We start from the raw sequence: 18889 nt of genomic DNA on the forward strand, positions 1-18889 counted from the left end.
AGATCAAACTTTACTGTGAGTCTTTGTTAGTGAAAGTGCCACCTACATTTGAACAGCAGCGTTTGATGCCTACACATTTTCCACTTTACCCTCATTTAATTTGTAGGGTTCAAATATAAAGGTGGGCGGCTGTGCACATTAGTGCACGCTTTGATTAGTGTATGTTTACTGTTTGCTCTGAGAAATACCCATCAGGACAATCTCACAGTGGGTTTTCACGGAAAGATCCCCTGGTCTGTATATTTCTCACATGCAGACTGTTGAGTAACTGCTCATATCCTAAAAAAGCATTTCGATTTAATGTATGAGTGTGATTCCTCTTATTCTGCTGACATATGTTTCCCAAGTGAATGGCGTCGTGAGAATTTCACAAAATGAATAACCCCTCCTTCCTTATTTCAATCATTGACTCTCACTCTCCGTCTCTGTCTCTTTACGAGCTGCTGACATCCACCTGACTGGACATGCTGCAGGTCATAACTGCAGTCGGCTATATAAGAACTCATATCTGACACAGGCCTGCATCACCTACAGGTGCTGATACCTCAACCTCCACCACACGCCGACAAAGGTAAGCAGCTACTGCACAATAGCACAACCCTTCCTGTGCTCGCATGCAAACTCAGAAGATGAGACAGAGTCTGGGTGAGAGATGAAAGGGATTCTGATACTCTGTTTGTGTGCGTGTGACGGCGTTTCAGAAGCAAAAGCGAAGTGAAAGAGTTGGGTCTCAACTAGAGTGGTTTCCTGCGAGTCACAAGGGTGTGTTTTTCTTCCTCAGTCAGGATGAAGCTGCTGTTGGTTGTCGCTGCTGCTCTGGCCGTGGCCAGCTCTGCCAGAATCTCTCTGGAGGACCTGGAGTTCCACGCCTGGAAACTCAAGTTTGGTGAGAAACATCCTCTGTGTGGTCTCTTTGAATGCAGTCGATCTTGACTGGTTTTCTGTGAAGATACTGAGCTTGTATTTGGAGTGTGATCACACAGGATTTTTAATCTACCCACATCTTCTGGCAGGACAATGTTAAAATCATAAAATCATTCAATCATAAAGATAATCTTCCAATCTTTTTATTCAATTTCTTTCAGGAAGGACCTACAGCTCTCCATCAGAGGAGGCTCACCGAAAGGATATCTGGCTCAACAACCGCAGAGTGGTGCTTGTGCATAACATCATGGCCGACCAGGGCATCAAGTCCTACCGCCTTGGCATGACCTACTTCGCAGACATGGTGAGCACAAAACACACAAATGTGGCATCATTTTCCTTAATCCTTTCCAACCTTGTAAGTTTCCCGGATGAATTTCTCTTCCCTAGGAAAACGACGAGTACAGACGCCTGATCTCTCAGGGCTGCCTGGGCGCTTTCAACACCTCTCAGCCTCGCCGTGGATCCACCTTCCTCCGCCTCACTGACTTGACCGATCTTCCCGCCACTGTGGACTGGAGGGACAAGGGATACGTCACTGACGTCAAGGATCAGAAGCAGTGCGGCTCCTGCTGGGCCTTTAGTGCAGTATGTACAATGACAAAGTCCTTTCTTTCTAACTTTACTCAGCTGTTCTCTGGTGTCTGATGACTGTCTCTCTCTCAGACCGGCTCTCTGGAGGGTCAGAACTTTAGGAAGACTGGAAAGCTGGTGTCTCTGAGCGAGCAGCAGCTGGTGGACTGCTCAGGAGACTATGGCAACATGGGCTGCGGCGGAGGTCTGATGGACAATGCCTTCAGGTACATCCAGGCCAATGGAGGCATCGACACAGAGGATTCCTATCCTTATGAAGCTGAGGTGAGAGGAATTTTCCTTCACTTGCATTAATGAAAATATGCACTGATAATGCTGAAAATCAAAACTGGAGACACAAAAAGCCACTAGGACAGTTTTAAGTTAAAGATGAAAAATGCTGCCATCTTGTGGACACATTTGATTCCAAACTCTGAAGCTATTTTTTAGCCTTCCTTTCAGTTGCTTGTGTCTGCATTCTTTGAATTTAGATTTTTTTTTCTCTAAATAGGATGGTGACTGCCGTTTCAACCCTGACACCATCGGAGCCACATGCACAGGCTACGTCGATGTGAAAGAAGGTGATGAAGACGCCCTGAAGGAGGCCGTGGCCACCATCGGGCCTGTGTCTGTGGGTATTGATGCAGGCCACATGTCCTTCCAGCTCTATGAATCAGGTAAAGAAAAATATCCCTCTTGTCAAATGCAAAAAAGGAAGTAGAAAATTCAGACTTCTTGTAACTGTGCTTGCATGTCTGTAGGAGTGTATGATGAACCAGATTGCAGCAGCACAGAGCTGGATCATGGTGTCCTGGCTGTTGGTTATGGCACTGATGGTGGAAAGGACTACTGGCTGGTCAAGAACAGGTAAAACATGTCATAAATTAAGTCCTGCTGTTCTGCAAATGTGAACCTGCTTCATATCAAAGCAGACACAGGTCCAACTTGCTGATTCCACACACAGTCTTATTAATAGCAGCTACAATGAAGTGAAACTCACTCAGGATGTTGCCAACTGCCACTTTCAATGAAAGCACTTCACTTTGATCACCATTATGTCTTCTATAATAATAACTTATTTCCACTCATTTGTCTTTAATTTATGCCAATAATCATACGTGTTTTTCTATAGCTGGGGTCTGAGCTGGGGAAGCAAGGGATACATCATGATGTCCAGGAACAAGGACAACCAGTGTGGTATTGCTACTGCAGCCAGCTACCCTCTGGTCTAAACAGGTGAGGTGACAATATCACGCCTGTTTAAAATGCAAGCTGTGTGCAATATGCAGTTTACAGTCCATTAATTAGATGTTTTTTTTTACAGGTCCAACGCTTCCCTCAGTGATGAGAGGAACACTGATGCATAATTTCCTTTAATTTCATCAAAGAAACTGAGCCGTAGCAAAAGAAAAAAAATCGGTGTAAGTTAGGAGTCCGTTTGAGCCCTGATGCACTTTCATTAGAACACATTTTTTTAAATGGAGATTGTAAATAAATGTAAAGAAATAAAGTATGTAACTTAAAAATTACTTGTTGTTGCTTGTTTATTGGCGACCATTATGACTGTGATTGCACTGATTGATTTTGCAGCTATGCATGCACTGAAAAAACACAAGATTTAGTCCCAGTTCATGAAGAGAAATGTTACTCTTCCCCCTGAGAGGGGGTCACCAGATACCTTGAAAAACTAAGAAATTTTTATGACAAATATTGAGTTTAACGTAAAATAAAAACATGGTAATTTGGTAATATTTTTGCTGAAATCAAAGTAATGTTTGACAAATCCATGCAAAGTAAGTCTGCACACAGATTTGGCTGGGTCCCTGATAAACAGAGAATGGACCTTTCCCAGCTGTGATTTATTAATGATATCAGTGGATGTGTGTTATATCAGTAGTATTTGTTCTAGCATCCTGGCTAACAGTATCCTCATTTTGGAGCTAAAAATTGTTTCAAACTATTATTGGGTTCTGATGTTAAAAGTATTTATTGGTGCCACTTTTAAACCACTTTTAAGCCACCTTTCATGAGTTTTGCACAATTTGCCAATTTACACCAATTTCGCCACTTTTAACCCATTTCTGCCACATTGTTTTTTGGCCCATTTTTACCTAAAACACAAAATTATGTGGAGCAAGTGTACCCGTCTGTGGTGCTATACACCCTAGCATGTTCTGTTTGAAGAGTCCAAGCTCACTGAAATCTCTGAAGGTTAATACCACTACTACTGCCATGTACCTCATACAACCCAACTTAAAAAAATTTAAAAAATCCCATTAAATGTAACTGCTAAGTTGGTCAATGTAAAATATTGCTCTGTAGACTAGTACATCACCTTTATATGCACAATACATTTTCACCATGGTTACTGTGTATTGTTATTTACAGGTACTTTACAGTTATTTGCATTTGTCAGATGTTCTGATCAGAGTTAGCTTGACTAAAGACACTGCAGCATAAAATAGCCTGTTGTTGGGCTCAGAATAATACAATAAGTGTTTACACTTGTTACATAGGTTCTGACCTATTGAAGGTGTTCTTTTTTTCATTTCCAGGTTCTCACATCACAGTGACATTTTCATGAGTGCGGTACACTTTATGTTAGCCACATGGAGTGATAGCTTTGGGGAAGGTTTAGCCATAACATTATGCTACAATACAGCTGGACTTAGTGGGCTAACATGTAGGCTCCTTGGTAGATATAGTCATATCTACTGTATTATTATTCAAATAGTCTCAATTTGCAGTTAATTTTCCTGTATGTGTATGGTGGAACTGCTAGCTAACTTTAACATGGCTAAATTAACTTAAAAGTGGCACCATAAAAAAACCCCCACCACCAACAACAACAACAACAACAAACAGAATAGCATATTAAGTGGTCGTAGATGTGGTTATTAGTTATGTTTCAAGCTGCTCGAGTCATCACTCATTATTCTTAAGGTTTCACATTACAGTTAATTTCCATGAGTGTGTGGTGGATTTTATGCTCACTATTTCAGTAAATGTAGGAATTTACAAATTAATTACTGATATTACATGTGATATAAAGACTGAAAGCTTGTAGACTGAAATTCCCCTTCAGCAGCTGTGGGTTATTACTGAGTTGTATGTAAACATACTGTATCAGTAATTCAGATGATGCTGGGTAGTCCCCTGTAGAAGTCACAGCACAACAAAACCTGTGACAGGAAACTTGACTTAGTCGCACCCAAAGATTTGGAAGCCCATTTGTGCCACTTGAAAAAGAAAAAATTTGGAAGTTAGGAAATTGTTAAAAATAAAAATTAAAAAATGAGATGAAAGGCCAAAATTATGAGCTGAAAAGTCAGCAGATACCGTCGCCTTTTTATTTCATAATTATGAATTTTTATCTCATGATTTTGACTTTTTATCTCATGTTTTCTTCCGTTCATCTAATAATTTTGAATTTTGGTCTCATGATTACAAACTTTTATCACATAACTGACTTTTCCACATTATTTCGACTTTTAGCTCTTGATTATGACTTTTTTCTCCTAATTATGACTTTTTATCTCAGAATTTCAACTTTTATATCATAATTTCAACTTTTAGCCCAAAATCATGACGTTTAATCTCAAAATTCTGACTTTTTATCTCATAATCCCAACTATTTATCTCATAATTCTGACTGTTTAATCTCATGATCATGACTTTTTATCTCATAATTATGATTTTATCCCATAATTTCAACTTTTTTTTCCCTCATAATTATGGCTTTATACTCAGGACTCCTTTATTTATGACTAATTTTCTTTTTTTTAAGATAGCCTTCCTTTACATTTTTCTTTTTAAGAGGAAAAAATGGGCTGAGTAAAGAGGCCTTAGTTTACTGTACATTTCAAACTGCCTGCCTTAAGTAAGGCTTAAGTTAAAAATATTGTTTTCTTTGCTAAACACATAAAATAGGCTTTTAACTTTAACACAGGCCATATGCTTTATTCATACATTCTTTTATGTGTTCACTTCAAGTAAGCTTGGATTTTTGCTGAAGGACAACTTGGACGTTTAAAGATAACATTTCTAAGCGCAGATTTAATCCTTATATCTTGAGGCTTTTTGAAGTATTTGGATTTACTGCTAGTTATGACTGACTTGAATAATTAACTTTAAATAAAGCCGTGCTTGTTGTGCTCACACAGCCTCTGATGCTTACTTCTGTGGCCCTGGGCTGACAAACCTCAGGCCGCAAATGAAAGCAGCTGTTACAAGTGGAAAATTCATTTCGGTAAAGAAATCTCTTCACTTTGTTCTTTATTTCTTTCTTTGTACTTTCTGTTCTCTCTGTTTTCTCGGATACAGAGTTCCTTTCTTTAGCATCCTGTGGTTTGTAAGAGGTTATTTAAGATTCATTCCTCATATGCAGGTTGGTGCGCCGCCACAGAAAAGGAAGATGTAAAAATGAAAGCAGATCTGGGTGGGAAATGTGAGCACAAAGTGAAACACTATAACAGGACTCCTTTGTGGTCAAGTCTCTTGTCTGGTGTGGTATAAAAACTATTTTACATTTAAGAAAAATATATCTGCAGTATGTTTTTTGACCTCTATTACTTCTGATACATTTTTATAGGGTGTCTTTTACTTTCAAGATCATCCTCTGCTCTTGTCACATTCTCCCATTGTCACACTTGATCCACGTCAATCCTAGAGGAGCGGTAAACTGTGGAGGGAGTACAGCAGAAAAGGTGATAAGAAAGAAAAGCATTTCTTAATGCATATTTTTCAAATCATTTGAATGAATACTAAAATAGTGCAACATATGTATAACAGGCGTTTCTCTACTGTTAGAATGTTGTTTAAGTTAAATTAATTTAGCAGGTAATCCAACAAGACTACATATGAGTTTTTGATATGTTTAGTATTTGCTTCAAACTCAGTATCTACTATGGCAATAAATTTTATCCTGTTGGTTTATTTCCCTTTTAAATGGTGCCACTTTTGTAAGGGACATGCATTTATGGGATGAGCAGCAGAGCTGAGTATGTGGGTTGCGCCCATGAAAAATTTGCCAAATCTTCTATGCCAAGGCCAAACAGCTGATTTTGCTTTTGCCGTTGTTTTTAAGTTTCTGGAACCCTCAGATACTAAATAGCAAGTTCCAGATTGGCCCCAAGAGGACAGGTTTCTCTCCATAGGCTGTCCTTCACAGTTTTGCAGTCAGAGTTTGCAGGATGATATGCAGAGAGATGAGATTCTTAAAGTAGTGGCAATCCCATCTCCAAGACCTGGAACCATACTCTATCCTCCAAGATGGCAACACTCGCCCCCCACAGAGCAGGGTTTATCAGAGACTACCTCCAGAACTTGGGAGTGAGAGGATGGAATGACCTGCTAACAGTCCTGACCTTAACCCCATTGAACATTTGTGGGGTCAGCTTGGGCGTGCTGCCAGAATGACCAACACAACCACATTTGCTAACTTGCAACAAATGCTGGTTGAAGAATGGGATGCCATCCAACAGCAGTGTGTGACCAGGCTGATGACGAGCAGGAGGAGGAGGAGCCAGGCTGTTGTAGCTGTGTATGGTTCTTCCACACACTACTGAGGATCCTGTTTGTTTAAACAGTCATAAGATATCCCATAGGGTCGCCACTCAAGGAACCAATGCGATGCTATATTCTGGGTGTTACCTGCAAACTCACGTCATCACTGCACCCTATTACAAAGTAATCATTCTAAAACAGGATACATGTTGTACCAGCAAATCACATCACATCCGTCCCTACAAAGCAGGATTTCACAGGGTTTTATGTGCTGGACTCAATTGCATGCATTTGTTGTTGGACACTTTATAAGTATTATTTATGTACATTATTCTCTCATAACAGCACTTGTGATCCACATTAACTGCACAGTATTGGAATTTCTCCACCAAAGCCCCCCCCCCCAAAAAAAGAAAAACAATAACAAAAGCTGATGACTACAGACACACTGCCCAACTCCACCAACTTCCATTGCTTACTTCTTTTAATTTAACTTCAACAATTAAGTGCACCCTATAATAAGTATTCCAAGCCAGCATGTCCATGTGGGCACAACATAAGTAATATGCAGGCTGCAATATGTGTCCCATGTGGCTTTGTCTGTAGATTCCATAATGGCCCCTATGATTGCCCATGTTAACTGCAAATGTGGATCAGTCTTCTCTGGAGACTCAAGATAGATGTTACTTGTGGTAAGCATGGGACATTGCAGGGATCTCTAGATGGGGCCTTGCAGTTCACATGACCAATCACAAGTGGGGCCACCATGGAACTGATAGACAAACCCATAATGGAACCCATATTTCAGCCTGCACAGAACCCATATGGACATGCTGGATAGGATTTACTAAAGTAAAACACCATTTTTGTTTCATGGATGAATTTCATATGGGGGGGGAGAAAAGCTGTTAAAAACTGCCTTTTTAGCCCGTGCTATAAACACTTTCCACTGCTGTATCACTCAGCCTGTCAAATCTAAAAACTGTACTCTGCTGTCTGCTTAGGCCTTTAAAAAATGCTAAAATAACCTCTTGCAGGCAAAATCAGCTGTGTTTTACAGACGCTTCCTTCTCTGATGCCCTTGTGATCTTGACAAGATACTGAGAAACTCCACTCATGGTGCTGTAACCCTGTCTCTAATGTAACAGGGACAAACTGCTATAAAACTGCAGCTATGCCATAAATGTGAGAAGTAATGCAATAATGGATTTCTGCTTTCTTAGCTCAGTAATTTCTAATGCTTCAGGGTTTTGAGTGTGATCCAACTAAACAGCAGCACTTAAGCCGTTATTCTTACATCTTTATTGAACCTCAGGGTGTGGAAGGTTTTTTCACTCATCTGTAATCCATGAAGTTGGCTATAAATAAACTCACAATGCTTGAAATTATTTTGTCAATTTGTCATGGACTATTCAGCCTAACTAAATTTAATTTTACTGCACGCAGTGAAGCTGAAGAAACTTCAATACACCAATCTGTCTTTAGTTAGCAGCAAAACACGGTAACAGATGATGCTTTATCTGGCTTGAGATGTTTTGTAATTTGCTGACAAAAAATTGATATTGCTAACAATACTGAGAAATGAGTGTTCCTCTTCCCGTCATGCCCAAATGTAATTAATAAAATCACATTAAGTGCTTGTAATTTTCCCATTCTAAATGCCACATTAGGTCTGGTTGTGATAGTATTTGATGAAAGGTGGAGGAACACTGAGGCGGGGATTTAATCAACTTGTGAGACAAAATGTGACCTTGACATCTTCATTTTTGCTCCCATAGCTGAGACGGCGGCAGAGACAAGAGCTGCCGAGTGGAAGCAAAGCGGCACAAGCAAATGAGTAATTGAAAAAGAGATTTATATTATCTTCTGTCAGGTGAATCTTAAAAAAATGTATGCCTGGAAAAAACATCCTTATTCAGCTTGGCACAATATGACAGAATGGAGCCAATTAGACCTGAATGATGGTTATCCAGTGACGTTATCGTCGTCGTCCCTTTTATTTTTGCAAGTAGGAAGAGGGGCATTAGACAGTAGAGAAGAAGCTAAGATGAAAAAGCTCAGAGACAGAGACAAAGGGAAACAGAGGGAGGGCGAGTTAAGAGGTGAAGCAAATTAATTGGTTTTGCTAAATCCTCCTCAAACAGCAGAAGCCAATGTGGTTCCACAAAAGGCCATTACCGGTAATCAATTTAAATCTGTTTTACCCTTCCCGAGGAAACCAATTAGTCAATTTAATTTGGCTTTTTTGATTCACAGCATAACCACAGCACAGGATGGGATGTCCAATTCCCATCCTGTGGAGAGGGACAAGTGGAAACACTGGGAGGTGTTGCTGCAACAAACAAAGCTATTGATCTGAGGTAAGACAGGAGATCAAGGGAGGAGAGGATAAATGCACAAATTTGTTTTTGTTAAGGAATTAAAAACACCCCTGCCTTATTATCTTCTTTAAAAATCACCTTAATAATCTAATTGTGTTTAAAGCTCCTTAATTTGTAGCTTAAGTTGAGTTTTCCTCAAAATCTCTGCTCCTTTTTTGAGCTCTTTCAGAAAGTCACTAGATGGCAGTACTTCCCTGCTGATGATTATCTCTGCAGGTGCTGCCGTCATGCAAAAGCTCTTTTCAATATTCCTTTGATTTCTACCATTGCATGCCCTTGGAATTCACATGCAACACACTTGCATCAAATACAAACGTGCACACAAACACTGAGGCTGCATCTCCTTGCACCAGTGAACCTATTACATCCAAACGACGCACTCTGAGTGTCTGCTTAATCAACAATGTCAACGCACAATTTTTGGTAGATTGGCTGCCGGGTCGGCATGCAGGGAAGTGTCAGTCAGCCGTGTCACACATCATAGCGAGCAAACAGGCCCTCTAAGGGGTCGCCGTACAGATGGGGGCCACGTTCCTGCACCCATGTGTTATCCATCCCCTACCATGGCTGTGTGTGGGGAAATATGATGTCAACTGGTGTGTTGTAGTAATGGGGAACATGTGTGATTGTGACAGACACGCAAGGCCGCTCATAAAGGGGATAAAGGGGACAGCTTTCTGGGGCTCAGCCAAATTAGGGGCCCATGGAGGTTGGTAAAGTTAAACTGTGATAACCATATCTTATTTGTAACCTGAACAATAATCACTCTTTTCAAACCAAACAAATAAATAAATAAATAAACAAATAAATAAACAAATAAATAAAATTAGAAACTGTGTCAGAATTCAAAGCTAAGCCATGATGTGTACAGATGCCAGGGTGCCCGAAAAACAAAACAGAAAAAACTGAGACAACTGTAATGGAGAATATTGACATAGTTGTGAAAAGAAACAAAAAGCAGAGGGAAAAGTGGGGGAAAAATGGGGAATAGCAGCAACAATGGGTCGAAATGGGTAAAAATGGACAAAATGCGGCAAAATGGGTTAAAAGTGGCAAAAAGAAGTGGTAAAATGGGCAAAAAGCAGCAAAAGTGGGTTAAACATGGAAATTGGCAAAAGTGGAACAATTGAGATATAAAAGAATTGGCAAAATTGGCATCAAGTAGCAAAAATGTGCATAAAGTGAAAAAATAGGTAAAATGGGATAAAATGGCTAAAATAAGAACTAAAAATAGACAAAAAGCAGCAAAATTGGGTTAAAGGTTGCAAAAATAGGTTAAAAGTTGCACAAAAATGGTCAAAGATGGGCAAAAAGTGGCAAAACTGGGATAATGGTGGCAAAAATAAATGTTAAGTGACAAACATGTACATAAAGTGGCAAAACAGTGTCAAAAATGGGCAAAAAGGTGCAAAATTGGGATAATAATGGCAATAAGAAGTGGAAAAATTTGCATAAAGTGTCAAAGCAGAGGCAAAGTGGCATCAAAGGGTGGAAAACAGGAAATATAGGTTTAATGTTGGAAAAAAAAGTGGAAAAACAACAGGTTTTGAGTGGCTAAAGTTGGCAAAGTGGTAAAAAGAAGTAGCAAATATTGACAAAAAATATGTTGAAAAGCGGTTAAAAAGTTGCACCAAATGAATACTTCCTACATCAGAACCCAGTAATAGTGTGACACACTTTTCAACTCCAAAATGAGGTACTTGCTAGCCAGGCCGCTACCACCAGCGCTACTGATCATTGATGTTATCTATTAATCACAGAGGGCCCATTCTCTGGGTTTATCAGGGGCCCAGACAATTCTGCGGGCAGCCCTGCAGACAGGAGTCAGGCATGATGCATACAGATGGTCAAAAAGCTAAATAAGAGCACGGCTTAATAAAAATGATTCACATGACTTCATAAGCACACATATTTCTGAAAAACAACCAAATAAATGGCCAGTAATCTCATCTTAACCTCTCCATCGTTTTTCTCTCCTTGCTTCACTTCTCCATCCTCCTCCTTTCCTCTCCAGCTGCATTTCTTGGACACCGCTCCTGGCTGCAGTCTGAGAGAGAAGGGCTGAGTGAAGCTAACCGTTTGAGAAAAACAGCTCTGGCAAGGCCAATTACACTCAGACAAAGCACTTTGCATGTTATTGTGTTAGGGAGTCATGCTTGATTGAGTGAATGGGTTCTAATGAGGCTGGGGAAATGACGTGCAGGATGAAAGAAACACTCCCTCCGTTTCCCGGATGGACTGGTTCACATGCACAAACACATGCAGGTACAAGCACACTTGCTGGTGCACAGTTACAATGCTAAATCTGCTGCAAAGATACGTGTAATCAACAATGACAGCATAATCTTTTCTGTAGGCTGGATTCCTGAACTCGCTGCTGTGTGTGTGTGGCACATAAAGAATATAGTAAAAAGGTAACTTGCTGTATTGCTTCTGCAGATGCTCCTATGTGAGTACTTCACTCCCACAGGCATCCTTTTATAGTATCACTTCACCTGGTAGAGTTGGATAAAGCAACAGATGGATTGGTAAAAGCCTACAGCAGCCGTAAAAAATGTCAGACATGATTCTTGTCGGGGCCTGTATAACAGATGTTTGTTTTATTTCAGTGTTTCGTTGGGTGCTCGTCTTCGACTCGACTAAGTTTCACATCTTTGAAGTTCTGTTTTTTGTTCTCTGTCTTGGCTGAATGAAGTTGAAATGGATATTACTAGCCACAGGCGAAGGAAAATAACAAATACAAGCCATGATGTTTGCAAGATCACTGTCAACATTATAAAAATTGAAAATTAAATTAGCTAGCAAGCAAAAGGTCTGGGCCATGGGCTGTATGAGCTGTATGCTGTTAGGAGCTGGGTAGAAGAACAAAGACAGAACAGCTGATATGCTGGACAAGTTTATAAATATAAACTTGTAAATTTTACATGGAAATAAAATAAATCATTGTCAAACAAGTCAAGCATTAAGCCTTTTCTTATTTAAGCCTGGCTCAGAAACTTAAAGACCAATCAAATGTTGAAAAATAAAGAAAGACCTGGCTACCATTACACCATAAGGACAAAAGAACACTCCTAGCAACTCAGACAAAAGGTTGCAATCATAGCAGACTGAGTTAAAAGCAAAGTACTTCCGTCATGCTGGACGCCTAGCGCTAATGGGCCTCATTCACTGATATCCTCCTAAAATGTTTCTTAAATTTGTTTTTAAGAAAGTTTCTGAGAAGCCTGTGTGGGATTCATGACATGTTCTTAAACTGCTGAATACCAGGTGCTCATAAGCTCTTACTTAACACAGGGAAACACCCTTCTATGCCCATATAAAGACATATAAGGGCCATGTGCAAAGACAGAAAGCTACAGGAGTGAGAGGAGAAGAAGAGTGATATCGTTAATGTTCAAATTAAAAAGATCATAAAAATAATTGCAATACCTCAGTAGTTCTAAAATGGATTTAGTACTGCTTAAAATGACACCACAAGAAGAAGGCTTAAATATATTCTTAGCACCAGAAGTGGACATTATATATGCTACAAACATATTTATTGGATTAACTCACTAGTTCAGATGGAGTATACTTTTTAGCATGCCATAGGCACTAATGCAATCCAATACCATCACAACAAGCTGGAGGTTCCCTCTCCTCATTAGTCTGCAGAACACCACATCCATGGTTTAAAAACAAAGAAAAAAAAAACATATTTTAATTAATTTGACCACAGAATGTTTTTCCATTTTGCCTCCGTCCAATTTAAATGATCCTTTGCCCAGAGAAAATGGCTCTGGATCACGTTCACACATGGCCTCTTCTTTTGCATGATACACCTTTAACTCACGTATGTGGATGGTAGGCCAACACAGTTGATAATGATTTCTGTAGGTGTTTTTGAGCCCATGCAGCAATTTCCGGTAAAGAATCATTTCTGTTTTAATACAGTGCCACCTGAGGGCCTGAAGATCATGAACAGCCAATACTGACCTTCAGCCTTTTTCTTTTGAACAAAGATTTCTGCAGATTCTCTGAATCTTTTGATGATATTATGTACTGTAGATTAGGGCTTAATGATTTGCAGAAATAATCTAATTGTGATTTTCTTCCCCAGTATTGTGACTGCAATTTAATATGCTGTTATCATCAGATTCCTCATCTTATGTATTTTTCAACAAATTCAAGCAATTAATCATTCTATATCATAGCATACATTTGGTCAGGAACACACTCATCATTCATATAACCTATTTTATTGAAGTTTTACTTGGTGTAGAAGACTGCTCAAAAGAAGCTCCTAACCCAGGGAGCACATGGCTAGAAACCCGGATAGATACAATTATGACAACATGTATTGAAGACAAATTATTTCAGAAGAAATTAATCCATAGTAGCATGAATCTGAAATTGAGGGTGCAACGAGCTTTCAGCTATAAAGGAGGTGGCTGGGTTGGAAGAGGTGAAGCTTTACCAGCAGCAGCATGGCACATCGGCATTGATGCAAGTGGGGATAAGTGAGAAGTATGTCATATTTAAATGGATCGCTATGATGACCCTTGAATGTTTGCATAATGTGCATAAAATCTGATGCTGCAAAAAATTAATATACATGTTATACTTGTATTTTGACATCTTTCAAGTTAAAGAAATATTGCTACTTCTGTGATTTGTAAATTGCAGCAGGCTACATTGCAATTTAATGTAATTCGCAATTAATTGCCCAGGCCTACTGTAGATAGTGGGATAATCAAAGTCTGTTCAATTTTACTTTTCCACAATTTTTAAATGCAGGTTTATTTTTGTTAAACCAATGTCCATCTTTACTTCTGAGAGACTCTGCCACGCTAAAATGCTCCTTTTATACCCAGTCATATTACTATCCAAATTAGCTGCAAAATTCTGTGTCAGGTGGTTTCATTAGATCCATTACTTTTCCAGCCTGTTGTTGCCCTGTCCCCTCTTTTTTTGAGATGTGTTGCTCCATCAAATTCAAAAAGAGCAAATATTTTTCATGAAATGGTAAAATGTGTCAGTTTCATCTGATCTGTTTTTTATGTTCTATTGTGAGTAAAATATGGATTTATGTGATTTGCACATTATTGCATTTTGTTTTTAATAACATTTTACACAGTGCCCCACTTTTTTGGGAACTGGGGTCCAGTGTGGTATGGCCAGATTTTTTGGAAGTGGAGAATCAGACTCAAAATCATTCTTGAAGTGAGGACTCTGCTTTTGGCTGGAGTCATGTGAAAAGTATTTACCATGGACTCTTCCTCCTCGTCTTTGTCCTTATTTTGCACGTCCTTCTCTCCCTCCCCCCTCTTCATTCATCATTCCTTGTTGCCCTTCCCTTTCCTCCCAGCCCTCTACCCCATCTTGCCGTCCCTGAGGTCAGGGTTAGGGGTCAATTGCCTGGGCTGCACCTCAGAGCCTGTTTTCGAAGCAGTAGTCATGTGTCTCGGCTCTGTCTTATTTTTTTTTGTCTTATATCACCTGACATCTGTTTCCCACAAGAGCTGGCCTCACTTTCACCTGCAGTAACCTCCTCACTGCACATGTGCATGACATTCCTGCATGCACCAGTGTGTGTTAGCATGCGGCTGCGTTTATTTGCCCACTCTTGTTTATTTGCCCTGCTGTCTTCCCTCTTATCTACCTCTCCTGACCTTTTTTCTCTTCCTCTCCATCGACAGCCACAGCTAATAAGGCAATTAAAGCCTAATTAAAGGAGTCTTCAGGAAGAGGGAAGGTCTCAGGCAACTTCGAGAGGGTAAAGGAGTGGTGTGTTTACCCACCTCTCCGGAGAGCTCTCCCTCACTCTCTCCTGACCAAACACAACAAAGTTGGAAAAAACAGAAGTGCAGAGATAATGAAAGGCCTGAGGAACTGTACACACAATCCTGTCCGAACTTAACAAAGTCTTCCAGCTCTGTACTTTTGGCGATATCAGGAAATGGGTAACACGAGGGGAACTAGCTAATTTGTTCAGCTTCAAGTGTATTTATCCAACCGGCGTCAGCCCACTCATTGTTGTCAAATTTGCCAGTGCAGATCAAAGGGCGCCGTGCAGCGTGTCAGCCAGGTTACCTCTCCCTGGCACTCGGAATCAAAGTCACGGATTAACGCAAAGTGTGTGTGTGAGTGTGTGCGTTTGGGGGCTTTCAAGGCCATTCGACTGACGATCACGCCGTCTTTGGGTTGCGAGCTGCCTGTCACATTCCAAAGCATCTCCAACATCCTTTAACATACGATCGCTATGTGCACTTGTAGTCTGAAACAAAATCTTTACCCCTGATTTAGAAGGCACTTACAATGCATTAGCTTTGTGGTAATTACTAGAAACTCAATTAGAAGAAACCGCTGAAGACCAAAACCAAACTGGAGGGCTTAAGCTGCAACGCTGGTAAATGGATTTGGAGTTAATTTAGTGAGTCAGAGGGTGAAACAGCCATCAGTGATGTTTTAAGCTGCAGCGAGTGAACCTGAGCGCTCAGAGCTCTGCGCCGTCGCCTCATCTCCTCTGTAGTCTGCTCTCAATTGGCATTCAGCCTCACTTCGCTTTGAGTGTTACATTAAATTGCTCTGGGAATTCATATTACACATGTATATGTGCGAGCGTGTGACAGTCCTTCACCCAGGCTTTCTTTATTGGCGTATTACGTCTTAGTCATGTTTACACTAGCGTAGATTTTTACCTTGTAAGCCTCAGGTCCTGTTCAGAGTGCAGAAATATATTTTATTCATGGATCTTTGCATGTTCTCTAACATGCCTTAGGGCGATTTTATGACCTTAAGCGTTGCCTGCTGTGTTTCTCCTGAATATCTCTATTAACCTTTTACTGCATGAGTCTTGTCTGTTATGGTGATTTATAGAACACATCTGACAGAGGGAAGAAATAATAAAAATATATGTTTTTAAGAGACATAGTTTTATATTGTAACTTATTTTCATCCTAATAGAGATAGGGATACTTTGAGAAGGATCTTGTCCCTTTTGAAGTAGATCCATAAATATGTGGATATTAGCTGCTTCTCAATTCAAGGGCAGCACTCCTGAAGGACCCAGTCTTTGTAGAATGTATACCTCTCAGGTTGATGCAGAATGAGACAGTCTGGCCTTTGGAGGATTCCCCATTTGCATCACCAGCTGTTGCCGCCTATCCCTATTGCTACAAAGTGTTGCTACAGTCATATAGCAGCCTTGACAGCTGCAGGAGCTAACTATTTAACCAGGAAAAGCTCACTGAGATCAATAATCTCATTTACAAGAGTGTGCCAGCATACATTGCCAAAGTATGTGTGGAATAAAGGGTACTTCAAAATCTTGGACTGGAAGGCCTCCGGAAGAGGACCTGAGCTTGATGGAGACACAAGATCATCTGAAGGGTTGATTGGGATTTTTTTCATAGGTTGTTTGCAATCACATGATCCCAGTCACACAGGAATGCCTGATGGGAGGCAGGAAGTGGAGAATAGCCATTACCCGCAATTTCCACATACAGTGGCTGTACCACGATCCACCAACAAATGATACTGCGGAGCAAATCTCTCCCTCTATTGTCAATCAGATCAGTTGGCAGTGGCGGCATTTCACTGGAGATACGCTGCAGGTCTATTTTCAGCACCAGCTGCTGCTGAAGCGCGTCAATCCCCATCGATCAGAATGTTCCGAACAGGAAGTCAAAAGCATAGAGTATCTGGTACTTTCAAAATACAACACAATGCACGGACTCCCAGTCAGAAATCATCACTATCAACAACAGGACTATCAACATTACGTCTCATACTGCAGCGAGAGCAAAGGGTCACCAGGAAGTCAGTGGGTCACAGAGCTACAACAGCGCCATTGACAAGGAAAAGTTAATTTTGAGGACATTCAACCAAAAATGTTTACATAAAACCACAGATCCTTTAAGCAAACACTAACCCTTTTAACTGCCTAATGTACTCACCCATGGAATGAGCAATATCATGGACTCATACCGGAAGTAATGATAAATTACCCCCAAAAAGGTTAAGTAATCTGTTGTTGGCATGCTATTCCTGCGTGAACTCCAGTGATCTCTGCCCGCTGATCAGGGCTTCTGCGTGGCACAGCTCTCTATACATGCTTCCAGTGAGTGAGGTTGCTCCCCTTTGGTTGGAGCAAAACCGTGGTGCTGTGAAGCACAGCGCAGATGTTGTTTATGGAAATTGCAATGAATGGGAACAAAGGAAAGCTAGATTCTGAACAGCTCTAAATGGACCCGTACGTTGCATTTAACATCAGAAAAATTTGACGTACACTGAGTATGATCCTAACACTATTCAAAAAGTAATTTTATACTGCAGTTTAATCGATTTACCTGGCATGGAGGGGATCAATAATGCAATTTACTCAGTCTTGCAGGCCTTCCTGCATTGTCTAGCAAGATAAGGGAGTCTTAAGGAGTCTTCAACTGAACTAAGAGGCTAGTTGAGCCCCAGTAACATATTAAAAAAAAAAACTTTTTGTCACACACATGCTTTTGATTGAAAGGGGGATATACTATCAACTGAACATGCCTTGTGAAGTAAGACTTAGTAATGGTGTACCGTTCACGAACAAGCCTGTTCTGTGCAATGCCACTGTAGCTTGCTTGAGACTGAGTGCCAGTCTCCTGTCCTCCATCCTTTTTCCACATTTAAAAAGTCAAACTATCACTAAATGAATCTCCTAAAAGACGGATTTCCCGTCATAATGAGGGAAACTGGATGGACACCACATGCATCCTTGGCAGATTGGACGAAACTTACGGTTCCAAGTGAGCCTGCAGCAAACTTTTATTTTTATTTTTCAGCATGGAATTTGGATTCGAACAACAATTTTTTCCAATAAATCGAGGAATAATTTGGTCTTCTGAATTTTAAATGTACATAATTTAAGATAAGATCAAGGAAATCTTACAAGAAAGAAAATGTGACGTCTGAAACTGCTTGTTTGGAGCCTAGGTATACAGATATAATGCACTAGCAAAGTAAGGCAACAAACACTAATAATGAAATGACATTCTATAAAATAGTTCAAGACTTTCTTCCAGTCTGAAATGATGGATTTACACAACTGCCTTAGCTTTATATTTGTAACGTAGTTCTTGACATTTTTTGGCAATCTAACAGAAACTCTTTAATTGGAGAAAAACTTAAATGATCTGCTAACGTTGGCAGTGCCAGTGAATTCATCTGCTGATTGTGTATTTACCTCAGACACCTGTACATATGGGACTGTGGGTAAAACAAACGCATCACATTTTGGACTCCGCTGTTAATCCATGGAGAGAGAAAAGAGCGGTAGAGTGAGCAGATGGACGCCACATTGGAGGAAGAGTGGGTGGTGAAGTCTGCGTGTCCCTGTAATGCTTCTATTGGTACCAGCATGTGTGTGTTCGAATGTGTGTATGTGTGTGTTCACAAAGGTGCTACCGCAGGATCCTGGCTTTTGCCTTAGAGTAAAGTGTGTGTGTGCTTTTCATGTTGGCTGCTGGTGAGTGGGTGTGTATCGT

General features: G+C 40.3%; 1 protein-coding gene across 1 annotated transcript; it reads left to right on the plus strand.

The window, feature by feature from the left end:
• The first annotated feature begins 413 nt into the window (after window positions 1-413).
• ctsl.1 (cathepsin L.1) lies at window positions 414-3026 on the plus strand. The gene is made up of 9 exons (XM_041813381.1): window positions 414-571; window positions 782-886; window positions 1086-1228; window positions 1315-1512; window positions 1591-1782; window positions 2009-2174; window positions 2259-2364; window positions 2630-2733; window positions 2822-3026. The coding sequence occupies exons 2-8, from the start codon at window positions 787-789 to the stop codon at window positions 2727-2729; spliced, it is 1005 nt and encodes a 334-aa protein (XP_041669315.1). The 5' UTR covers window positions 414-571; window positions 782-786; the 3' UTR covers window positions 2730-2733; window positions 2822-3026.
• Window positions 3027-18889: the final 15863 nt, after the last annotated feature.

Source organism: Cheilinus undulatus, linkage group 18 (assembly GCF_018320785.1).
Source record: "Cheilinus undulatus linkage group 18, ASM1832078v1, whole genome shotgun sequence".
NCBI lineage: Eukaryota > Metazoa > Chordata > Actinopteri > Labriformes > Labridae > Cheilinus > Cheilinus undulatus.